At 32.6% G+C, this 25,880-nt stretch overlaps 1 protein-coding gene and 1 pseudogene across 1 annotated transcript; both read right to left on the reverse strand.

Moving 5' to 3' along the window:
• Nucleotides 1–353: 353 nt before the first annotated feature.
• On the reverse strand, nucleotides 354–6,770 carry LOC127080071 (uncharacterized; annotated as a pseudogene).
• Nucleotides 6,771–14,293: 7,523 nt separating this feature from the next.
• On the reverse strand, nucleotides 14,294–18,200 carry LOC127083653 (uncharacterized). Its single transcript, XM_051023975.1, has 5 exons — nucleotides 17,824–18,200; nucleotides 16,941–17,007; nucleotides 15,956–16,372; nucleotides 14,917–15,260; nucleotides 14,294–14,683 (listed from the first exon to the last, which is right to left on the reverse strand). The coding sequence occupies exons 1-5, from the start codon at nucleotides 17,923–17,925 to the stop codon at nucleotides 14,468–14,470; spliced, it is 1,146 nt and encodes a 381-aa protein (XP_050879932.1). The 5' UTR covers nucleotides 17,926–18,200; the 3' UTR covers nucleotides 14,294–14,467.
• Between the last annotated feature and the right edge of the window lie 7,680 nt (nucleotides 18,201–25,880).

Here is a 25,880-nt window from a genome sequence, read left to right on the forward strand (position 1 = left end):
AAACCATGGCCCAAGAAATGCTTGATGCTTTATGTAGACCTGAGGCTGAATGGGTGATTGAGTGTGGCTTAGTGTTGCGGCTTAGAACCACTCAATTTTTCCAAATCTCTAGGGCATGGATCTCATTCTTTGTGCAAACTCTAGAAGCCGCTTCTAATCAGTCATAATTTATTGTGAAGCGGTGCTTAATATAGGGTACTTAACTTATGAAAATATTAAAAATATGGATAATGTTGCACAACGAGCATCTGAAAATTTGTGTGTTATTAATGAATTGTGCAAGAGAGCCAGAGGACCCATCTACTCATATGAAGAGATGATAGATCCAAAAGAACCTATTAACGCTTTGATAATTATGAGGCTTTAACATAATCACCCAGCAGGAGCAGCTCAACAAGATCAAGAGGATAACCAAGCAAGAAACTAAGAAGAATTCTACCAACCTCAGGTGCAGCTGCAGGCGGCGCAAGTTCAAGAAAATCAAGAGGCATCAAAATTCCATAGAAGGATGGAAGCTCATTCAGTGAGAGTAATAAGGTGGATAACAAAAGTTTCACCCACCTTATATGTTGAACCCCCAAGATTCGCACCAGTATTCAGAGACTTCTACAACCAACAAGAAGATCACATGTCTGTCCAAAGTTTAAGAATACGCTTTACAAGCACCTAAGAAATGGAGAATTATTTTAGAAATCAAGATCAAGAGCAAGAAAGAAGAAGAGAGTGCAAGAGAGCATAATGGACTCAACAAAATAATGATTTCAACAACACCGTGAATGGCATGCATAATCATTTTCGTGGTGATAACATGTGAAGAAGACATGTAGCAAGTTTTAAATTTCTAGAATTTTTTTTTTATATTTTCTAATGTATGCCCAACGAAGAGTAAAAGCACATATAAGTAATTTCCCCATTGTATGATTTTAATCATCTTTGTCTTTAATGAATGAGTTTGCTACTGTTGTTTCTTTCAGATTTATAAAAAAAAATCAACTTTATCATTGAACAGATGAACCAAAAGCATCATCAGATGAAGCTTGATCATCAAGAAAGTAACTTATGAATTCAATGTAAAGGATGAAAAAGGAATCGACAAACTTGTACTCAATCTTCAGATACCTCAACTAGTAAGGTTTGAGCCAAATTATTACCACTATTCACTATTCCTTTTATTGAGTGTATCCATGCATTATTGCTTTACTAGGTTTGAACTATTTTTGATTCAATTTGTCTGGTTTGATTTACACATATAGAGACAGTTGTTTTCTATGAACTCTGAGCCTTTTTAAAACCACCTTGTAGTAATAAGTAAAGTCTTTTGCTAACCACTTTGAGATTAGCCCTTTTTCGGTGACATGGCCTTATTCATTAGCCATATGACTTGAAAGATTACATCTTTTCACCCTCTCTTGAGAGTTAGATAGAAATTTTTAGTTTCAAAGCTGCATGAAAAAAAATAAGTTTGGGGTTGCTCTTGGAAGTGAGCAAGGTTTAAGTTTGGAGTTGGGGTACTAGAGAAAAAATGGTAAAAAATTCAAAAAAAAAAAAAAAGGGAAAATAAGAAATTAAAAATAACTTCTTTAAAAAATAGTACAAAAATGCAAAATGAATATTGAGGATCAAAATAGTGATATCTCTAGTCAGGGACGGAGCCAAAGGTTTTGAACTGTGGGGGAAATATATTAATATATAAATTTATTTCTATTTATTTCTAAATCATAAATATATATTATATTTATTTTTTAATGAAATTTATCTCTTAAAAAATATTTAATCATTTTCTAAATTTTTTATATTTGTAATTTTCTAAATTTTATTACCAAGAAAAATATTTTTTATGAGATCATAATATTAATATAAAATCTTATAAATTAATTTTTTTAAAGGTTTAGGGAAAAACTATTTTCAAATTATAAAAAAAAACAATTGGAATATATTTAATCTGACATGTTTTGATTTAATTATTGAAAATAAAAAACTCACATTAATTTTCGGACAGTATCCTAAACAAATATTCATATACTTTATTATTTTCACCTAATTTTTAATAATATCTTCATAATAATAATATTATTTCAATTAATTTAAAATATATAATTTTAGTTAAATATATTGTTTTGATAAATTATATATATATATATATATATATATATATATATATATATATATATATATATATATATATATATATATATATATATATATATATATATATATATATATATATATATATATATATATATATATATATATATATATATATATATATATTTATTTATTTAAAAAACATAGTGGGGGCACATGCCCCCATACGAATACACTTCCCTCCGTCCCTGTCTCTAGTACCGTTAATTAGAAAAAGAGTTGGTATTGTAACAATATGAGAACTATGTACCTAACTCCAAAGGTTTAAACCTACTTTTCCAAAATAATGTTCTACCAGAACATAAGCCACATTACAATCAAAAAATCCCTCAAGTGTGTGTATTTTGATTTCTTTAACGAATTCTATTAGAACATGATCAAACTCAATATAACCTATTTTGCATATTAATTGAGAGACTATCCTATCAATTGAGTGAGTCATGGTGAGATGAGAGACAAGTTGAGTACTTGTAAAGATTGAGGATGTTTTCTGAATTTTCCGGATTGCAGTTGGAATCTAGAATGGTGGTTAGGTAAAACAAATTTCATATGGTGATGTTCACTTATTATTGTTGCAACTTGTTTTTTTTGTTTAAAATTTGCAATGTAGGAAAGTTACTTGAGGACAAGAAATAGTTCAAGTTTGGGGTTGTGATGACACTCTGTCATTACATATTTTCTGTCGAATAAACAAAGAAAAATAAGTCAAAGATTATCAAATTTGATGAATAATGGCCAAAGAACGGAGCAAAAATGATCAAGTATGAAGAATTGTGAACTTATAGAAATGTGGCTGAAAAAGGAGCAAAAGCGAGCAAGCCACTAGAATAATTACGCGTTGCATCACGTGCTATCTTGCACGCAATAGAAAAGAAGAAAAATGGTACCACGCACCATCGTGCGCGTGGAAGAGCAGCCAATGTAACACTGCGTGCATGATGTAGTAAATTGTGTGCGCGATGGGCTCTTTTTCTAGGTAATTTCTGACGCATTCTTGTACGGTTTGATGGCTATAAAAAGGCATACTTGGTAATTTTTTAGGGGTTCTATGATTGGAGACTAGAGAGTATGATTTATAACACCGAAAGTGAGTTTTTGAGCGCATTTCAGGCCAGATCTTCAAGGAATTCTTATGCAATCTTATTCTTATCAATTGGTATTGTAATTTTATCAGTATGAGTAGCTAAATACTTTTAGGTTATGTTTTGTCTGATGAACATGTTTCGATCCTGTTGGGACATATGTTTAATTTAATGATGCATGAATTATCTTAGTTATAGTTCTATTTAATTGCTTCTTTTACTTAAAGCGCATTATTTGAGATACTCTGTTAATGTGATTATGGATGTATATGGAATACTGACCCTTAGCCGATGCGTATGATCTAGGGCAATTATCATACTTACACCAGTTGAATAGGGATAGAAGATATTGAGTAGTGGCCTTAGATTTAACGTATTATATCATCGTCTGATTTCACTTACGCCGATTGAATAGGGATATGAGACCTCTAGTAGGAATCAGTGAGTTATACACCAAGGGATTGAGTATAGTGATCTTGTTAACTCGCTGTGGAAATATAACGACGCTTGATTTAGGTAATGCATTAGACATCAACTGGACAGAAATAGGGGATTCTAGGGAAAACCTCATAACTTTCTCTAAATTGTCTGTGTCGGTATAAGAGACTTGCACCGACATTTATAATTATGTTTAATTTATTATTTTTTCAAATTACTATCGATGTCATCGTGTTAGTGTCGAAGTTGTGTTAAGAGTATTTGTGCTTCATAGCTGCTCAATCTTGTTATTAACCATAGATAATGTAGAGGTTGGTGACAACCTTTTAATGTTTTGTATCAAACATGGACATCTATTTTTTCATTCTTTAAAATTGGAACAATACATAAATGCAATTGATGTGGCTGTAATTGTGGTTGCAAACATGACTCGGAAACACTAAACTTTAATATTACACATGTAACTGCAGTTATAATTAGAAACTCATACTCCCTCCGTCCCATATTATAAGCAAATTTCACTTTTTAGATTCATTAAATAATCAATGTATCTGGTCTATATATAGACCAGATACATTAGTTATTTAATGAATCTAAAAAGTAAAATTTGCTTATAATATGGGATGGAGGGAGTAATTTATCACTACTTCGAATGAAGGTATTTAATTTTGTTTTGACTGAAGGGTGCATATGATTATGTAGCAGTGTGTACTTATTTTTACTAGGTCAATACAAAAATAAGAAATCTAGGCATGTGTTAATAAAATAAGAGTCATGAGATCAGTTTCAAACCACTAGGCCAATACAAAACTAAGAAATCTAGATATTAGCCACCACTAGGGAACCAGGAAAAAAATGCGAGTGGGCCACTAAAATAAACTATAATATTTAAATTAAATATAAAAATTATATTATATATAAAAATTTAATTAATAATAAGTAGAAAGTTGATTATTAGAAAAATAAACTACATACCTTAAAATAATACTTGTATTGAGTGATTTGAAATCATCAATTATAGAATCTGAACTAATACATGCACTAATTTCCCTTTCAATGTAAACAGTCATGCTATCTGTTTGAAACTGACTTTTCATCTTATTTTGCAACTTAGTCTGGATAATTTTATTGCTGAAAAAAATCTCTCAGTTGTGGCAGTAGAAACCGGAAAAGTCAGGATAGGACGGAGTAGTCTATCAATGAATAAGTAAATTTTATTCGTGTTAGTTGCAACAAAACATGAGCATAATTTTTGAATAGTTGATAAATTCTTCAAATTTGCTGATTGACGGGTATCAACAAGAAATTGTCGAAGCTGAAATTGCAAAGTAATTTTCTCTTGTTCATTGAAATCCATCAGATAATATTTTTCAACTAGAATGGAAATAGTATCAATGTCAAAAGCTTTATAACTATCCTTAGGAATCAAAGCACAACTTAGAGTTAACAAATCCATTGCTTGCTCACTAAATCTAGTATTCAACTCTTGAAATTGTTGGTCAATAATAGCAAAAAATATTTTAACTTTAAAGTAATGTTCTAGTGTGACCTGATTCTCTGCAAGACGAGAGCGTCCATATCTTGTTGTTGAATAAGTATCATCAAAATTAGGAATCTTAATATCATGTCTCACACAATAAGATGTCACATTAGCATACAACTTATCCCAACCATTTTCTCTCAGCTCTTGAATAAGATTTTTTATTGCATGAACTAAAATCATAGCATTAACCACATCATGAGATTGTTGTTGTAAAGCTTGACAAAGCACATTTGTTATCCCCATAATTTATTTCATCAAATGCAAGATCAATATAAAATCAAACTCCTTCAAGTAATTGTAACCACTATCACCATCCCCGCGTGTATTATAATTTTCTCCTTCCTTTGATAATGTTTTTAAAACACGACAAGTTGCTTCATACATATTCATCAAGCTACAAATAGAATCAAAATGTGATCCTCAACGAGTAGTCCCAATTCGTTTCAATGTACCATTTTGATTTTCACCTTTACTAGTAATGATCTCATCAATCTCCAACAAATGTTCAATTTCTTTTAATTGGGCTTCTTGTAACTTATCATGTCGATTTGGTGAAGAACAAACAACATTGACCACAAAAGTTAGTTTTTCAAAGAATTTATTTATTGGTTTGATTTCTCTTGAAGCAGTAACTAAAGCAACTTGCAATCGATGAGCAAAACAATGGACGTAGTATGCATAAGGACAATCCTTCAAAAATAGTGATTGTAAACCATTCCATATTCCTCTCGTATTGCTTGCACCATCATACCCTTGGCCACAAAGATTAGAAACATCAAGGTTATGTAGAGAAAGTATATCACATACTTTTTTCTTAAGAGTTATGTCGTCTTGTCATTCACATGTGTCACATCAAAAAACCATTCTTGTATTAAACTAAAATTATCAACAAATCTTAAAATAAGAGTCATTTGTTCCTTGTTTGACTCATCACGAGCTTCATCTACAAGGATACAAAATTTGGAATCACCAATTTCTTCATGAATATGTTTTCTAACCCTACTAGCAATAATTTCCAAGAGCTCTTTTTGAATTTTATGTGAAGTATATTTTCCATTTTGTGGAGCATTATCCAGCACAACTTTTTCTACTTCATCATTACAAGATTCCAAGAGCTTTAACAAGTTAAGAAAATTACCTTGGTTTTTCGACTTGCTAGATTCATCATGGCCTCTAAAACAAAAGCTTGAAGTGTTAACCAACGAACAGTGTCAATTGAAGCCTTGAGACATAATCGATTCTTCTTTCTTTGACTTGAGTGTTGTTTTTGGAAAACATTCTCAATATGTGCCTCTTTATTCAACAAGTCTTTATAAGCTTCAATTGCATTGTTGTGTGCCGAGCGAAGATCCTTCCCTACAGAGGTGGTACTAGGGGGTTGTGGTGGGTCATGGCCCACCCAAAAAAAATTACATCATAGGCATTTATCACAATACCCCTAAAAATATTATTATATGAACAATTTTCTTCCATTTTATTCTTCAGTTCACACAAAACTTTCAAAATTGAGGAAGCTTCTTCTCTGTTTCTCCCTTTTCTTTCTTTTCTTGCTTACATTCCATTTTAGTCTTCACAAAAATCCAAATCCCATCTTCCTCTCTTTGCTTCTTCTTTCTTCGGGTAATTATTATTTTTAAGTACTGTTATTTCCCCTAAAAAATTTATGATGATTCCCCCAAAATTTTGCCCTAAAAATAGACAAAGTAATTGTTAAAATTGTATGTTTCTGATTATTGGATAGTATTTTTATTTATTTAATTCTGATTGTTATTGGTGATTGTTATTGTTATTAACCTGTAAAGTGTTTTTTCGGTTTGTTATAAATTATAACAACAAATTTGATTGTGATTCTGATTGTTCGTTGTTATTGTTATTAACTTGTAAAGTGTTTTTTTTGGTTTGTTATAACTTATAACAACAAGTTTGATTGTAAGTTGTGATTGTGATTGTGATTGTTCGTTGTTGCTAAATTTTAATTTAGTAGATTGATTATCGATGATTTCTTGTAAGGTAAAATAAATAAAGATGAAGAATGTAAAGATTAATCATTTTTTTAAGAGGAAAGCTTGTGAGAGTGCTTTTACATCCGAACCTATTAAAATTTCAAGAATCGAAGAAGTGATAACTTTTATGCCCCAACCAGTTGAAGTTCCACCAATTGAAGAAGTGACAATTGCTACCCCTCAACAAGTTGAAGTTCCATCAATGGAAGAAGTGACACCTGTTATCCCTCAACCAATTGAAGATTCAGATGATATTTTGAATTATTTAGAACGTGATTCTGGAAAGCATCCTCCAATGTGAAAATATTAACCAAATCAATTCGATCAAATACGAAGAGTTTATATGAAATGGGGTCCATATTAAATCTGTTTAGAAGAATTGATTGTAATCAATCCATTCCACCTGAGTAAAACCATTTGCTACAAGTCTTACCTTAAATCTTTGTTCTTCATTTTCTGGAATACCTACCTTTTTCTTGAAGATCCACTCATCCAACCACCCTTTGTTTCTTAGGTAGTCTCATAAGCTCTCAAGTACGGTTCTTCATTAATAAATTTATCTCATCATTTACCGTTATCGACCATTTTTTACTATCTTTTTTTTTGAGTACTTATCTAAAGGTATTAGGTTATGAGTCTTTTGCCACGTTTCTCACGATTGGACTAGTAGAGAGTACTTAAAGTGAGGCGAACCCTAATGGTGGGCGACAGATAGGAGTCACCTTTTAAGGTCGATTGGCCCCGCCCTTAATAGGTATTTTACAAATATATCGCTATAATATATATATATATATATATATATATATATATATATATATATATATATATATATATATATATATATATATATATATATATCACATGAAAAGGAGAAGGTACATACTATCCTTCCACACTTACATTTTACTCATCTTAGACTCTGTAACTAATTTGGATATTGGAGTGCTAATCTTGCAGGTCCACCCTCCCGTGATGTTGCATCGAAGATCCACACTACTGCATCAGGAGTTCATCATCCCGAACCAATCACAATTCTAGTTTTAATGCGGAATAAATTTCATCCAAAAATAGATCATTGATTTGCATTCATTCCCCATATTTCTTCTTTCACTTCAAATTCTTCTATTGTTTTTTCATCTTTTTCATCTATGGCATGCATTTTGCTTCTTGTTGTTCTTTTTCAACTCCTGCTTCATCGAATACTTGTCATTCATCTTTGACTTCTCTCTTAACTTTATTTTTATTTTTAACTTCAGTCACTTTTTTCTCACTTTTATGGTTAACAACTATGGGTACAACTTTGTTTCTCAACTAAATAGCTTTACAACTCTAATTCCTAGGATTATCCAATATATTTCCATTAGAGCCTCCATTTTATTGAGATGTCAAATGTTTAGATGAATGTCCTATTTGAGTTTCAATACTCCTTATGGAAGCTTCATGGTTATGTTGGATTTGTCTTGAATTGACCTTTTTGCTTGAAAGTTACTTTTAGTCATCTTCATGAATTGGTTCATAGTCTCTTTTAAAGGAGACGACATCTTGGTGGTGGATTACGAGGAGCTCATAGATTGTAACTTTGACTTAAATTGATACTTCATTTGAAATTTGGATGATCTTTTAACCCCAAATTATATGTGTTAGAGTACGATTTTAGCTTTTGATTATTTCTAGCATAATGATCCTCTCCAACGTATCCCTCTAGTACATAATGGTCATTCGCATGGCCTTCACCACATAAATCACATTGTAATACATAGGCTTCATTATCATTTTCTTGATTTAGATTATTTGTTACAACTTCAATTTATGCTAACAACGCATATTGAAAAGCAAGCTCTATCATACAATTCTCTAAATCAAAATAAATTTGCTAGATCATTTACGTCAGATCATTTACGTCACATATACAATTAGAAAAATACCGCAATAACACAGGAAAATTAACAATAACTAAATAAGAACAACTCAGAAAATAAAATAAAAAATGAAAGTACAACTTAATTTAATTTTTTTTAACTAATAAATAATTTATGACAATGACACCAAAAATTTAATGAGTAATTTAGCAAGTATACTAAATCTTCGTCAAGTAATAAAATTTATAAGTTTGTGTCCACAAGGATTTTTAAATCTCAACAAAACAATACTATCTAAATGAAGATGGAAAATTGGAGGGTTTTCATAAATGTCGGGTTTTTAATAGAAAAGAAAATAAAAAGATTAAATTTATCATAGATTAAAAACGATCGGACCTTTTTTCGAATTCTTTATTTCTCACTATTTGATAATTGTGTTTATTCTCTAAAATTGTTTCTCTAATATCATGAATTTAAAAAAATAGTTACACCCAATTTCTTGAAAAATAATCCTCTCTTTTAATCACAAATTTTTAATGTCTTAGGCGTGTTCGTAATCAATTAATTCCTATATCACAAATGAATAATTCAACATATCTATACTAATCGTTTATTTGAACAATTAAATTAGATTGAGTTTTAAAAGTTATAGTTTGTAATTATTCAAAACCAAAAATCATTTCATACATTCATAAACATATAAAAGGCATTAAACACAAATTTAAATGAATAATGCTAAGATTGTAATTTCATAAAATACTACTCATACAGTTAATGGTTCAAATAATTAAAACTCAATTCATCCCAAAGGCCTATTTTAAAGGAATTTAGCTAATCATAATAGAATTATTCATCGTTCATGCTCCGGTCTGATTTATAAGAAAAAGAGATTAATTTCACGTTTATTAAAAAATATAGTTAAATATATTTAATTTTTTTGATTTCATGTGAGAGAGATAACACAATTACTACTATAGCCTCAATTAAATTGTCTTCCAATAACAAAATTAAATAATTACTGCATTAATACTTTTGGAATAAAAACATTAAATACACATAGATTTATTGACATTTACTTCTATTTAAAACCCAAAAAATTATAAGATTTTTGCTTCCAAATAAGGCAGAAGGAAGTATGAGATAAGAAAAAAAATACATGAATTTGAAGATGAAAGTTGGTATTCACTTGTGAAAAGCCTTTTGATCCTTGCTCTTAAAATCCTTGCAGTTATCAAAACCCCGTTCAAAATATGATACTAAAAACAAAATCTGCATTTTTTCTTTTATAGTGGTCAAAATCGTGTCCAAATTTCCCAATGATTACATGGTATTACACAACGAATGTTTCAAATCGTGCAACGATTGGTAAAAATCAATCCGATATTTTTACAGTGGTACGCCAAAATTTGATGTTTCCAAAATTCTTCTTTTTCTCTTCTAACAACTTTTGTCTTAGTCTCAAATATTTTCAAAATTCAAGTTAAAATCATATAATTCTACACTAAATACTACTAGAAATGTATTGATAAAACTTCATAGAGCCACATATAGATTCATATCTAACATAAATGATGTCATGCCAAAGACCACCACCAGGCAGCAGTATCCATCTCCATTTATCAAGAAAAGCCTTATTGACTAGACGTAGGTCCCTAACTCCCAAGTCTCTATCACTTTTTGGCTTACACATATTTGGCCAAGAGCTTCAAAATAGTTTAGAGTCACCTTTATGACCATCCTAGAGGAAGAGTCTTTAGAGTCTCACTAGACTCTTCCAAACATTAATACGTATCTTTTGGAAGGAGAGAAATTAAATTGGAATAGAGTAAAGGGCAAAAATTGGATAGTGTTTAGTTGCTTGATGTGAAAAGAAATTGTGAAATGGATACGGTGATCTTAAAATGTCGGCCTATTTGTTATAGTTAAAAATGGGTGTTAACAACTTCTAAGTGATCTTGCTAATTGATAAATACAGAGCTAGGTTATACTTCTTCCGTTCCTTTTTAAGTGTTTTTTTTTATAAAAAATATTATTTCTTTTTAAATGTCACTTATAAAATTCAAGATAATATTAATTGCATTTTGTCAAAATTACCCCTAAGTAATAATTACCGAGAGAGAAAAAGTAAAATGAATGTAATAAATAGTTAAGGATATTATATATAAAAGGAGAATTGTGGTTGAAAAAGTAACAATAATGATTAATTTTCTTGGTATATGTAAAAAGTCAAAAAAAGACATTTAAAAAGGAACGGATGGAGTAGGTTGATTGTATTGGAGGTTTAGTGTATGTTTTGACATGTTAAAGGTTTTTCTTGATGCAAGGCTAGTGTGGATGAATAAGACTTGGCATTGCATGTTGGCAATGCACTTTGGACATGGAGAAATCATGGCATATAAAGATATCAATTATTGAAAAACATTAAGATTCATGAAGAAACTTAAAGATTTTGGAGGCAAAGATGGGATGGCTTGTAACTTAGAAAAAATGGAGATTAGGGTTTAGGATTAGTAGTTGACTTTAGTTAACTGTTTGACCAAAAAATCAACTCTGAATCAAAATTGTGTAATTTTGTGTATAACTTCATAATTTGGATTTTTGTAACGTGGTTTGGTGATTTGTAATGACAATTGGCTTTTGAAATGGTGTAAAGTAACTTTATTTCAAGAAAATAGTTTCCCTCCAAGTTGCCTTTTTGAATATTTGAATATATGAGCTTGAATGAAGTAGAATCTTAATTTGCTTATGACCACTTAAATGAATTACCATACCATGAATCAAACAATAATCAATGGTGATCACCAAGTAAGATTTTAAGTGAAAATGGTCAATAAAAAGTCAACCCTCAATGGTTGACTTTTATTGACTATAATCAAGACTTAAAAATGACTCCTCAAATCTCAATGCCATGATGCAACTAATATGATAAAAAATCCAAAGTCAAGGATTAGGATTGTCATAAAGATTTAACTCAAGAACAAAGATCAACCACGAATTTGTTGTGCCCACAACCCACAATGTCAAGATGAAGCATAATGGTCATAAGCTTGCAAATCATAATTTGATGCCTTGTATCTTAAATAACAAGAACCTTTGAATTAATGATGTTATTTGAAAAATGCAATTGTAAATGAATGTCTCATGATGGATGATTAGAACATGTTAATTATGCAGATGAAATGGATCATGGGCAAGATGAAATGAAAAAAGTAGGGCAAATTTTAGGGTATGACAGGTGTTGACAAATTTTCTTGTAGAATTTAGTTCGTCAGTAGATGAAGAAGATCCCTTCATCTGGACATTGTCGATGGACGGCGCCTCTAACATAAAATAAAGTGGTGTTGGGATAATTTTGGAGGGTCCAAAGAACTTTTTGGTTGAGCATTCACTGAAATTCGAATTCAGGCTAGTAATAATGAGGCAGAAGACAATGCTTTCACCGCCGACGTGATCTTTGCTTTAGAGATGGACGCCTCAAATGTGAAGGCCAAAAGCGACTCTCAGTTAGTAAAAAATCAAGTCATCAAGAGTATCATACAAAGGAGCGTCAGCTCGTCGGATATCTCAAGAAGGTACGTGAATTATCATAGCGCTTCAAGACCTTCAAGATAATGTATGTGCTCAGAGAATATATTATAGGGCATATCTCATGTCCAAACTCACCAGCACAAAGACAGCAGGATATAATTGCACAATGATTCAGGAGATTCTCGTATCCCCGGGTATTGAGGTGGTCGAAACCTATGCTCTTAAAGTTTCCCGAAACACCAGATAAATGGCGCCAATAGTATGCTACCTACAAACAGATGAGATGCCACAAGACGAGTTAGAAGCAAGGAAGATTTGTAAGCCTGCAACGTAGTATAACATGATGTCAAGAAAGCTCTATAACATGGAAAATGCTTCTCCCGTGATGGTGTCTAGGGAGCATGAAACGATCCTAGTTCTCGCCAAGGTACACCAAGGGGCGTGTGACACTCATACTGGTGGTTACTCCCTATCGCATAAGTTACCGAGGGCGAGCTATTATTAGCCTACTCTGGTGAAGGATAGTCTAGCATTCGTTAATAAATGCGACAAATGTCAAAGATAAGCCAATCTACATTGTGCTCTAGCCAAACTCCTCCACTTTGTCACAACACCTTGACCTTTCTACCAATGGGGTGATGACATTATAGGACATTTTCCTTTGGCGTCTTGCCAATTGAAGTTTCTAATTGTTGGCCTGGATTATTTTACAAAGTGGATAAAATCACATCACGGCAGAAAGAGTGTCATTTTTATTGATAGAAAACCATATGCAGGTTCAATTTACCATAAATTATCATATCAAGTTCGGTTTGTGATATCAATTTCATCTCTGATATTTTTAACAAAAATTCACACAGCATCTTTGAAAGATTTTTTAATGATGATAAAAATTTAAAAGGTCATTAATTTAAAATTTTAGTTATTTAATTTTTAAACTTATCTATTTGTGTATAATTTCAAATATGTTGTTCGAATTGGCAGTGTATTGCCTTGTAACTGAAAAAGAAAATGTCGTTAGCTCAAAGAAAGAACGTAAGAATTTGTCTTTTAAAATTCAGAAGAAAAGAATAATGTAAGGAAGATATTGTAGTATGAAAACGATACTAGTATTTGTTAAAATAATAGAAATGTCATAATATTGAATATGCATATATCATTAGTATATATATCAAGTAGAATAATATGTGCAACATTTCTAAAAGTTCTCACCTCAGATTTTCAAGTAATGTGACCGAATTTAAGCATGTGGCGATGATATGTTGCGACGGAATTTGATGCTTCTCATTTAATAAAATTATAAATAGATAAATCACATGACAAAAACTCTTCATTTTTATTAAATCATTGTACTAAACAAATCCTTCCTGCGTCCATGATTGCATACATTTGATCTTCATTAAAGACCCTATAACCTTCCTCGAGCAACTGCCACACCCACACTCCATGAATTTTGATTAATTTTATGTATGTATAATGTACATGAAAATCATCATTTATTATCTTAGTACCTAAGTTACCCGAGAACGCCGACAAATATTTTTCAACCTCCCTATATGCAAAAGTGTTGTTTTGATCCTTGAATAGTCTAATTGCCAAAATCTCTCTTTTCTCAATTATGTATACTTGAGAAAAATGAGAACATCATTCAGAACATGTGCCTGAATACTAGAAGTGGAGCTGTAAACAAAATCCTCAACTACAAATTTCTGAACAAGTCAGAGGATTAGTAAATGTTCAACTAGAATCAAGAGTTTACACCCAAAAAGAAATTCCAAGTACATGTACAGATTCTGCCAAAAGATTAAGTGGGGGTGCTTTGATATGTAAAATGACATTGTTCATAAACTTTACAAGAAATTCTTTACTTCACTGCATTGATGTGGATGCAGAAGGTATGAATCTCATGAGGAAGCTTGACAGGGACCATATGCAAATCACACCAAGGAATTGTAGGACATTTAGAAGGGTACTCAAAGAGCTGTTTATAGCCATGTTGTGTGGGGTCAACTCAGCTCCTCTAACTGTAAATGACAAAGCTGTAACCAGTTGTGCTGCTCTATTTAGTTGATGCAACCTATACACCTGTTAATAACATAATACTTTGTTATATGAATAATGAATAATGAATAATGAATTTGAGAAAAGAGAGAAATAAGCTGAATTAAGCAATAACAATTTATAAGCTCAGATAATGAAAATGTTATTCAAACAACCAATCATGTAAAACTGGATAAATCTATTTAATTATATTCATTCTTTTTACCAGAAAGACAATACACAGAAAAGTCGGTAACTGAGGAATGGATTTTTCTTACTTGAAAGAGTAATGGAATTGCAGACCATGAAGGTGACTTCCGATATTTAGCATACTGCTCAAATGCAAATTGGACAACTATGCCAACCAAGTATGGAGCAAGAGTTGCAGAGGCTGCAGGGCCTGTCCATGGCCAGACCAAACCCATAGTGACCATGGGAATTACAAGACTAAGTACTAAGGTAGCAACAGAAGAGATTCTCTGTCCCAGTTGAGGGGGCAGAGTATTAGTATTTTTAACCGCGGTATCCAACTGTATTGGTCTCCGTAAATGATCCAGTAGAACAAGAAACGCAGCAACACCGCCATAGAAAATTGCTTCCGTGAAGAATAATATGAGGAAATCTGGAGATGAAGAAAAAATATCTTTGAGAGTTCAAAGAAGACATCACAATATAAAGCTAGGAAAAAAATAAATTGCCATAAAAATTATTATGTACAACAAGGAATATTGAGCATTTTAGTGTTTGAGACTATATCATCTCACAAACCAAAACTACCAATGTTGTACTTGTAACGTAGTTCACAACAACTACACGAATTACAAACTCTTTCCACGACATTCAACAAATATCTTCAATTATTAAACCAATTTCAATTTGTGTAAATGTTTGGTTGAACACTGGTACTGAAGTTGCAAAATTTATCATCCGTCATGTGTTTCTATTAATGAATTTTCCATTTCTTCCTAATCACCCAACGATTGACGCCATACATTTTGCGAAGAAACAAATAATTCCAAGTCAGCGATGAGCATCGTATCTAAATTTTGAACATGGGAAGATGTTTTCCCTGGCATCATCCACTACTAATAGTTCCAAACACAATCAGTTCCCTTTTATCCTTCGGTTTTTATCATCAGATGCTTAGTCGATTAAAGGAGATGCTGCTGACTTACCAAGGAGTACACCCATATTCCAGTAAACCCTCCACATATAAATAGATAGTAAGGTGTGCACATTGTCGTAGACAAACAATACAGCACTGAATACTTAAAACGAACAAAGAAAAAAGGGTTTTTTATTCCAAAGAAAAGTTACCTGTTAACAGAGAGTCCTCAAAAATGATGGAAAGCAATTTCCGCAAATAGAGTGAAGGAAAAATGAAAGAAGCCACTAGGACTGCAGGGCCCACAAACCACAATATGCTATTTTGACTCCTCTCTGGATTCGAGAAAAGAATCTCACCATCTCTTCTGTATGGGCGGTTATAAAATGATATTAAACCTGGTTTTCCATCACTCCCTGATAATTGAAAAGATGGGTTGCTAGCAGGAGAGATATCTTGAGCAATATCATCGTTGTTTTCTGGCACTGAAGCGTCTATTTTAAGCTCATTGTATTGTGACTGATCCTCGGAGACAACAAAAGGAGCATTTTGTTGTTTCTGGAACCTCCCTTTTAACTGCAGCCTTTCGTTCGTAACTTTATACTGGCGCGATTTGTCTAACCATGATACTAAGACAAAAACAACATAAAGTTAACAAAGACATACCCAAAGAAGAGCATATAAAATATTGGGCAAACTACAGCTCACACCCTTCGACTTGGGTCCATGTGCAGACAAATCCTTAAGATACGAATTTTGCTAACACCCATGCGAACTTCACACTTTATGGCAAAAAAAACAACCTCCGTCAAGCAAATGGTTATAAACATCTATGGGACTGTCACTGCAACAACAAAGATAGTGGGGAAATTGCAAATGTGTCCTAATCAAAATGCTACCATTCAGTACTTTAAAGCTCAAACATTACCATAATTCATGGTTTTTTAATGAAAGATACTTTCTGACAAAGTGTGATGTTCGGCGGTCAATTACTCAGTTTCAAATCCCTAAGGCATTATCCACATACAGGCCAGTATTCAAAGGTGTAGGTTGCAAGTTATGCTAAAATATTTCCAAACTAATATAAATGTGCAAGTAACCATTCATATCCAACTTGGTATGTATTTTAAAGATATACGCAATTGAGTTGGAAACTTGATGCCGAATGTGTACCAACCAACAAATAAGCAAACTTACCTTTAGTGTATATCCGTAGCCGAGAACTCGTTATCTGGTTGAGAAGCAACCCTTGTGATAAGCTCAACTGAATATTAAGAAGCCATGTAAGATGAAAAGTAAACAGAGCTATACTCAAAGATAGAATCAAAAGCAAGTTTGCGTAACAGCATAATAATATGGACCTGGGGACTGTTTGGAAGGGTTTATTTAAACTTATCTACTCTCGTAAGTTTTGCAATACTACTTGAGAGATTTAATCAAAATAGCTTATGACATTTTTCATAAATTTTTTTAAAATTATTTTTATAAATTCTTCAAAATAGTTAATGAAAACAACTAACAACATATATAAAAACAATTTAAATTTATATTATCTTTTGTTAAAAATAGCTTATGCAACTTATGCTTATTTTGATAAGCATTTATACTATAAGGTGCAAATAAGTTGTTTATCCAAATAGATTCTTAATTCTACCGTTGTTACTCAAATAGAAAATCAAATAAATTGCTTCATTGGAAGTTCATACTTCAAGTTATAAGAAAAGCACAAAGTGAAAAATGGAAAAAGTTATATAAGTCATGTCAATTTATCATCATTAGGTTTCAAGAAAAACAATTATGGATATAGTCATTACCATTTATCACCTACTCCTACTCTTACACTTAGACTATTTTCATTAAAAGAATATGAAGACAAGAATATATTTGCAATAAATTCCAGATCCTATGAGATTCAATTCAAGGCTTTGATCAAGTAACAATAAAACATATTCTCAATTTTTTTTTCACATTTATTAGATACAGTTCTTTGATGAAATTAATGCAAGAACACAACAGCATTAGTATTGGTAAAATAAATAACGAAAAATCCCTAAAAAAAAGGGGAAGAAAAGTAAGGTACCTGACGGTGACGAGGAGAAGAGCGTTGAAAAGGAGAAGGCGGTAAAGAATGAAATGAGGAAGCGAGTGAAGAACTGGTACTAGTAGTATTCGTATTTGCCATAACTATGTATAAACTAACAACTCAACTATATATCTGATGATGATGGTTCTGAAAGAAGCGACAAGAAGAAGAAGAAGAAGGAAAGTTTGATGAAACTAAAGAGTGAAATTGAAAAATTGGTGGCGGTTACTCATCTAGTCATGGTGCGTGAGTGCAAGCAAGTGAGGACGGTGGTGAAGTGAAGCGAACTGAAACAAACAGCAGCCGCCGACTTGAGTGGTTTCTTCGCAAACAACCAACCCTGGCCGGCATTTTCCAAAACAAATATAAATTATTTTACAACCACTAGCAATGTAAAAAAAAAAATGGTAACAACTAGCAATGTAAAAAAAAAAATGGTAACAACTAGCAATGTAAAAAAAAAGTTTAACATAATAAAGGTTAAATATGTTTTTTTTCTTTATAAAGATTTTAATTTTTTTTTTAAATTTAAGGAATAATTCTCTAAATATTTTTTATTCATATATTTGGTTTCTATTAAGTGAAATTATCAGAGTATCATGTGACAATACGTAGGTTAATTTATAATTTTATTTTATTTTAATTTAATTAAAAAATATTATTTTAAATGTTTATCCTAATTTAATATTTTCTCATTTCGCCCATTGTTTTTGCATAAATTCAGCTCATTCAACGGTGATTTTTTCAATTGTTTCGTATTAGCTTCGTGTTTTTTCGTTGCTTTGTTCAATGGCTCATTCGAAGGCAAATTCAACTAAAGTGTTTCATTTTCGTCTTCTTCCGTAAAATCTCTCGAACTGAACATTTTTGTGGATGTCATAGTCGTATGATTTTGTATCAATGTAAGAAGGGATCAAATAAAGAAAGGTAGTTTTTGAGATGTCCTTTTGGGAAGAGTGATGAGACGTGTGATTTGTTGATATGGGATGAAGACATTGGAGTAAAATCTGAAAATGAATATGGGAGCATTTTGAACTCAGAGTTGGAAGTTATGGGATATTTGAAAGAGTTGTATGAGGATACTAAGAAGAAGAACAAGAATTTGAAGATCGAACTGAAAGTAGAGGAATTTTCTAGAAAATTGAAAATGTTTTGTTTTGTAATTTTTTTTATGTTTAATTTGTATTTTGTTTTGAAATGTAATTGTTGGTGAAATGTAGTTTTATAGAAATTTATGCATTGGCTTTGTGTGTTAATGAAATATTGGTTTTTTTGTTAAACATTTGTTAACCTTTTCGCATAGTAACATTTGGATTTCTGAAAATCTTTGTCTCAAATTTTGGCACAGTAACATTTGGATTTCTGGAAATCTTTGTCTCAAATTTTGGCATAGTAATTTTCATACTCCAATTTTACCCCTTATTCAATAAATAGATACAGTTATCATGATATTCGCCTCATATGCATAGCATAACCTGCATTGCCTCATCCGAATGAGGATTGGTTTCAGCCGGTGCTATCCTTATCCAGCCTGAAGGATTTATGCATGATCGATTACACTCTGGTCAGCCATGGGATGCTTAATGCATTCGTGGAGAGATGGCACTCTGAGACCTCGTCGTTTCATCTCCCGCATGGTGAGATATCTATCACACTAGACGATGTCTCGTGTTTGTTACATATTCCTACTATGGGAGATTCTTCGATCATGGGAGGATTACCAAAGACGAGGCAGTCGAGATGGTGGTAGAGTATCTAGGGGATGGTCAATGGAAGGAGGTAAAGGAGATGGATAGCATCAGGGGTGTTCATGCTAAATTTGAGTTCCTGAGGAACATCTATACGACTGAGATCCAAAGAGCAAAGCGGGTTGATGGTGATCTTGATCAGGTGGTGGTCCACAGATCGCATGCATTGAGAGCATGCTTGCTGTTTTTGGTTGGCACTTTTATTTTTGTGGACAAGAGTGCCACTTATACTGACGTCGTCAACCTACGGTAGTTCGGGGATCTCTATCGGATCCATGAGTACAACTAGGGGGCAGCTTGCTTGGTCTACCTGTATTCGAAGTTGAGAGAGAGTTGTTTGTGGAAGACGAAGTAAGTCACAGGCAGCGTGAGACTAATGGTGGTAATAATTCTTGATCTTTGAATTTTTTTGTCATTTTCATTTCATATTTGCAAAACCATTGTCGATGATTTGTGTGTTCCAAACTTTTTTATTTCAGGCTTGGATTTTCCAGCACTTACGTTACTGCTTTATCTCGCTCATAGGGAACTAAGCGGTCGAGCCTTTCTGAGTCTATCTTGACTGTTTGGTTGCTAAGAACATGTAATTCAACAGTTACGTTGATCACCGTAAGACGCAGACATTTGACGAGATAATGTTATACTCTGGGTGGTTGGCATGCGGATCGCGTCTCACTACTCCTCATCTGCCCGAGCGCGTCATGCGGCAATTTGGATAACTCAGACCATTCTCAGACACCCTGATGTCTCTGCTCCTCCTGCCTTGACACATAGACAGATAAATGAGATGTTTGATGATTATGGGAGCCATTTGGTACCATAGGAGGCACATGTCATCATAGTTGAGAGCGATTAGAGCTACGTCGAAGGATACATCAGATGGTTCTTTAGGGTGTCACATCCATACATGGTACATGCTGCTCCAGGAGATCCGTCGAGACCAGCTCATCAAGATATATTAGAGGATGGGCTGCTTAGCTAGATCATATTGATGATGTCTTGCCTAGGTGTTGTCGCATAGTAGATATTATGCAGGCAGGCATTGACGAGGTTATCTTCCCTGATGGGTCTGGTGTCAAGCGAGCCCTAGAGGCCATCTTGGAATAGGCATATGAGACATTGTTGTACCGGAGAAATCATCGGGGGACGGGAGGGATGGATGGTCGAGGAGGTAGAGCAGACATAGGAGGTAGATGAGAGATTGTCAAACACATACAGTAGTAGTCTCTTATTATTTTGTTGTAGTATTATAATTTGTACTTTATTTTGACGGTCTTGTGAACACATAAAAACAACTTATAGCATTAAATACTTGTTCTGATACATTCTAGAGATGTATCTCCGGAATATCCAGGAATATGTATCTCCGGAATATCCAGGAATATAAATGGCTTTCTGAGTTGGTTGTATTGAATGTTTGAAATTGTTCTAGAGATGCATCTCCGAAATATTTCAACGTTAGGTGCATCTAGAGATGCATCTCCATAAACTATAGGCATTAAAATAATTATGCATGGTGGCTAAGAAATATCTATGGTGCATTATGAAATTCTCAAAATTTTAATACCGCAAATTTATAAATGGCAGAGTTAGAAAAATTATGAAGCCTGTTTTTCCCTTTTTTTTACCTATTATATGCTCTCTTTTTTAACCTCAAATTCAAAAAAAAAATTGAGCCAGAACCTAGACATATGTCTAGCCTGGTCGGACCTTAACACCGACCTCACCTCTTTCAATCGCACCCTAAAGAATGTCTTTAATCCAAATGCATTTAGGTAAGAGATCGACAACATCAACTACTTGAGCTTATGCATATTCAAGTACCTTTAGATATGTTGGCTTATGTGATTCTACCTCATACATTGACACCAGATGTGAGTGTGACATTTAAAAATACCAAAATATGTATCATGTTCAGTATCTCATAATTGTACCACACATGTCTTATACAAAGTCATCTTAATTTTTTGGAAGTCTTGTGTGGTTTAGCCATAATTGGACTGTAGCAAATTAAATGGAGGTTCTATTTTATTACGGTTTAATTGTGACAAATATTTTATAAAATTCAATTTAGTCGATGTTTAACGGTTATAAATTTTAAGCCTTCTACAATAGTATGTCCTGCACACCCCAAAAACGGCTCTAATCTTGTACAATCATGTACTTGGTGAATTTGACATACGCATTCCATGTCCTGTCGTGCCGGTCATATTAGGAGAAGTTATGATAGATGAATCTCTTGGTATAGTCAGTAGGTAACTAAAATGGTGTAGTAGGCGATGGGAAAAAAATTTGGCACATGATCTGAGTGTAACATGTTTTCCATCTTTAATACCATCAAATTTCATCCACCGGACATGTGTAGCAATTAGGGATGGCAATGGGAAGGATTTGGGTAGGGTATTATAGTACCCGTCCCCATACCCACAGTTGAAAAAAATCTCCGTCTTCGAGCTCATACCCGCTTAGGTACCAACATTGACACCTGTACATGTACCCTATGGGTATGTAAGTATTCGTACCCGTATCCGTTACCCTCATTTCTAATAAAAATAAATATATCAAGTATAAAATATCCTATTATTTTATGTTTTGAAAAACATTAAAAAGTTTTAAAAAAAATTATTGTTGAATTATGATATGAATGATCACTTATATTAAATGTGTAGTAGTTTAAAATTGATATATTTTTTAAAATTGGTAGACATTTATTTTGATACAATAATATATATTAAAATATATAAATATATATTATGCGGGTATGGGGCGAGGTGGATACTAAAGTACTCATACCCACACTCATCCCCGCTTATTTAAGTGGGTAATTACCTGAGCTCGTACCCATGCTCATTTTTGCGGGTTTTTACCCTACCCGTTGTGGATATTTTTGTGGATACCCACTGAGGATGAGTCAAATTGTCATCCCTGGTAGCAATGATAATTAATAAAGGGAAAATCATACATCATTTGCTAATGCGCGATCTAATACATGTCTATATGGATGTAGAGTCGGGTGCCCTCTATGTGGAAAAACTAGACACACTTGTTTGTGGTAAACATTTGTCATACTTATGACACACTTCCCATGATGCAATGAAAGGAAATGTTGCAATATTTCAGCCTAAAAGGGGTCATATTAGTAAATATAAAATATATTGGCAATATTGTATAATAATTAGATTAATAATCATACTTAAAAAGGACGTTTGTTTCCATCCGACTGTCTTATCTTGAATTTTCTTTTTTTCATCCATGTGACAGTACAAATAACCAAAGCAAACAAAATCATATGCATACTTTAAAACATATTTTGTATCTTTGGAGTACTTCAAATACATAATATATTCATAGGTGACACATTTATAAACATAAATAGATATGTCAATCAAAAGTATCAAATAACACTTGATGGCATATAGAGTGTGCTAATCTATAAGCTTTTTGTCCTCATTATGAGCTAATGAGGCGTTATATACTTATCATACTCTAACTTCGTTCATTTGAACCTAACATGACAGCCCTAGACTGTAGTTATCCCATACTCATTTTCTCCATAGTCAACTCCCAAATCCTTCACTAATATATTTAAACCTTTGACATTGTGAATTGGGCGATGGTCCAATAATCTCTCTATAAGCAAGTACAAAAGAGAGGACACATTATCTCACCAATAGATGGATGAAAAGTACATGTCTCAATTATCATCTCTTAATAAATGATGTCAGCAGACTATGGTCGATGTTGATGTAACTCATTTGTGCTACATTTTTAGATCTGATGTAGTCAGTACATATAGAAATAAATCTCCAGATGGATGAAGTAGAGATGATATATTCATACAAAGATTGACAAACTTCGGTGTAACAATAATGCAAAAACAAATGCATTGATATTGATACTAAGTAATCAACATGTATGCTACATATAAATGCTAAATCAAAATTATATATGACATTTATCTCTCTGCGTCATATATGAACAATTACATGCTTGTGAGATAGAGACGACAATATGTTTGAGGACCGTATAAATTGATAATGGAGGTTGACGTTTATCCTAAGAATATGGTGGTGGAATATCCACGTGTGGTTAAGATATCGACTAAGAAGTTTGTATACTTCGTTCTTTTGTTTCTTCATACAACTCTATTTGGACAGAGACATAAGGGATTAATTCATTATGTCTAAGATGATCTCGCCTTTATATATATTAATATGATAATTGAAAATTATCTAAATTAAAATACAACTAAAAAATTAAAACATAATTCAAATAAATCAAAACAAACAACATAATATATCTTCAAAAAAAATTATACATATCTAATAGGTTTTAATGAAATTTGCCGCAAAATATTTTTTTTTATGTTTGATATGATTAAAGAAATTAAAATTTTAATAGTTGACTTTTAAAAAGTATTTTAAAGAGTGAAAACATTAGAAGTATAAAATGAAGAAGAAAAGACTAAATATATATTCACATCTATCAAAAGAAAACTTTGAAGAAAAAAACTTAGAATGAAACCCTAAATTATATCTCCCCAAGTATGACACCTATCTGCAACCGCATCTTAAAACTCTGCATTTTTCTAGTGTTTATGCAGAGATTGAACTCTGATTCTCTCTCACAAACTCTTTGGATCAATCACATTATATGGGGAAGATCTTAAAGAAATATAATTACTTTGACTGTAAAGCGGCGAGCACATCATACGATCCAAGCATGAAACTGTTTAAGAACACAGGTGAAAGTGTCAGACAAACTTAATATGCTAGCATCATTGACAGTCTTAGGTATGCCATTAGTTGTATTATACCTGACATTGCATAGGCCGTAGGAATGTTGTGCAGGTTCACTAGTAGACCGAGTAATGAGCATTGACAAGCTATTGAGCGAGTCATGCGGTATCTTAAAAATACAGTGAATCTCGACTTGCATTATCAAAGATTTCATGTTGTACTTGAAGGATACAATGATGCAGATTGGAATACCTTATCATATGATTCTGAAGCATCTAGTGGTTATGTATTCAATATAGCTAAAGGATCTGTATCTTGGAAATTAAAGAAACAAACTATCCTGACTCAAGTCACGATGGAGTCTGAGATGATAACATTAACAACTACTAGTGAAGAAGTAAGTTGGTTAAGATGCTTGCTAGTTGAGATCCATTTATGGGAAAAACCTATGACAACTATGTTGATCCACTACAACAACACTGTGGTTATTTCAAATATTTAGAACCGTCACTATAACGGTAAGTGATGTCAAATAAGGAGGAAACACAATATTGTTAGAGACTGTATCTCTAAATGAGTTGTAAGAGTAGATCATGTACACACTGATAGAAAATTTAGTAGATCCTTTGACAAAATAATTAGCAAGAGAGAAAGTCTATAATGCATCCAATAAGATAGGACTAAAGCCTATAGAAAAATGAGTTGTTCATGACGGTAACCCGACCTAAATGATTGGAGATCCCAAGAAATAGGTTCAATGGATAATAACAAGTTGTGAATAATATGGGTGAACATTCTAGAGTAAATGAGAGAAGCATGAATCCTGAAGCGATGAAAGGATGAGATAATAGAAACTATTAATGAGATATATACTTTGTATTATGGAGTACCTAGGCTACAAGAGTACTCTTGATAGACTCACCTATGTGATTGTGGAACTTAGGTTGGTTCCTATGGAATTTCGAGGCAGAAATCCTAGAGCCATCACTAAACCGAGATACACGTGCATGACCATTAAAGCACAGGCTATTATAATACACCTTAAGAAAAGGTTATGTACAAGTTTGATGTCTGAGATAGAGTTTGAGACAATTGTGTCACTCTTGTTGAATGAGAATCTTACTTGCTACACAAAGGTGTAAGTCGTAAACAACTATGTTTATGCATAATCTTAGAAACGTTTGACGTTATTTTTGAAATACTTCTTAAATTCAAGTGGAGGCGGATTGTTAGAAAACCATGTCAATATTCCAATATAGGGAGATGAATTTGAAAAAAGTCCTTAAGTCCCACATTATGTGTTAGTTGAAAAAACTCCTTAATCCCTTATTGCTTAGGTGAGATATCTTAACTACTTCACTTTATTATATAAGAAAATTCCTTATTTCCTTTCAAAAAAACTCCTTTTGTTGAGTTTTTCCTTCCTCCTCTCATAACTTTGTGCCTTTCAAATTATCGGGGTGCAAACTTCTCCCCCTTTCTTTCTACTCGTTGATTTTTTCGAGTATTTTCTTCAATTTTCTTTAGAGGATCATGTTAATTTCTCCTCATTTGAGTTAAGAAATTA

The sequence above is a fragment of the Lathyrus oleraceus genome, chromosome 5, assembly GCF_024323335.1.
Source record: "Lathyrus oleraceus cultivar Zhongwan6 chromosome 5, CAAS_Psat_ZW6_1.0, whole genome shotgun sequence".
NCBI lineage: Eukaryota > Viridiplantae > Streptophyta > Magnoliopsida > Fabales > Fabaceae > Lathyrus > Lathyrus oleraceus.

Bases quoted from the DNA above. Each gene is read 5' to 3' on its own strand.
- LOC127083653 (XM_051023975.1), bottom strand. From the start codon at position 17,925: ATGGCAAATACGAATACTACTAGTACCAGTTCTTCACTCGCTTCCTCA. The intron at 15,261-15,955 runs GTAACTTTTCTT...CTTCATCTCCAG, and splicing joins TGAGGACTCTCTGTTAACAG to ATTTCCTCATATTATTCTTC. The intron at 14,684-14,916 runs GTAAGAAAAATC...TGTTATTAACAG, and splicing joins CAATTCCATTACTCTTTCAA to GTGTATAGGTTGCATCAACT.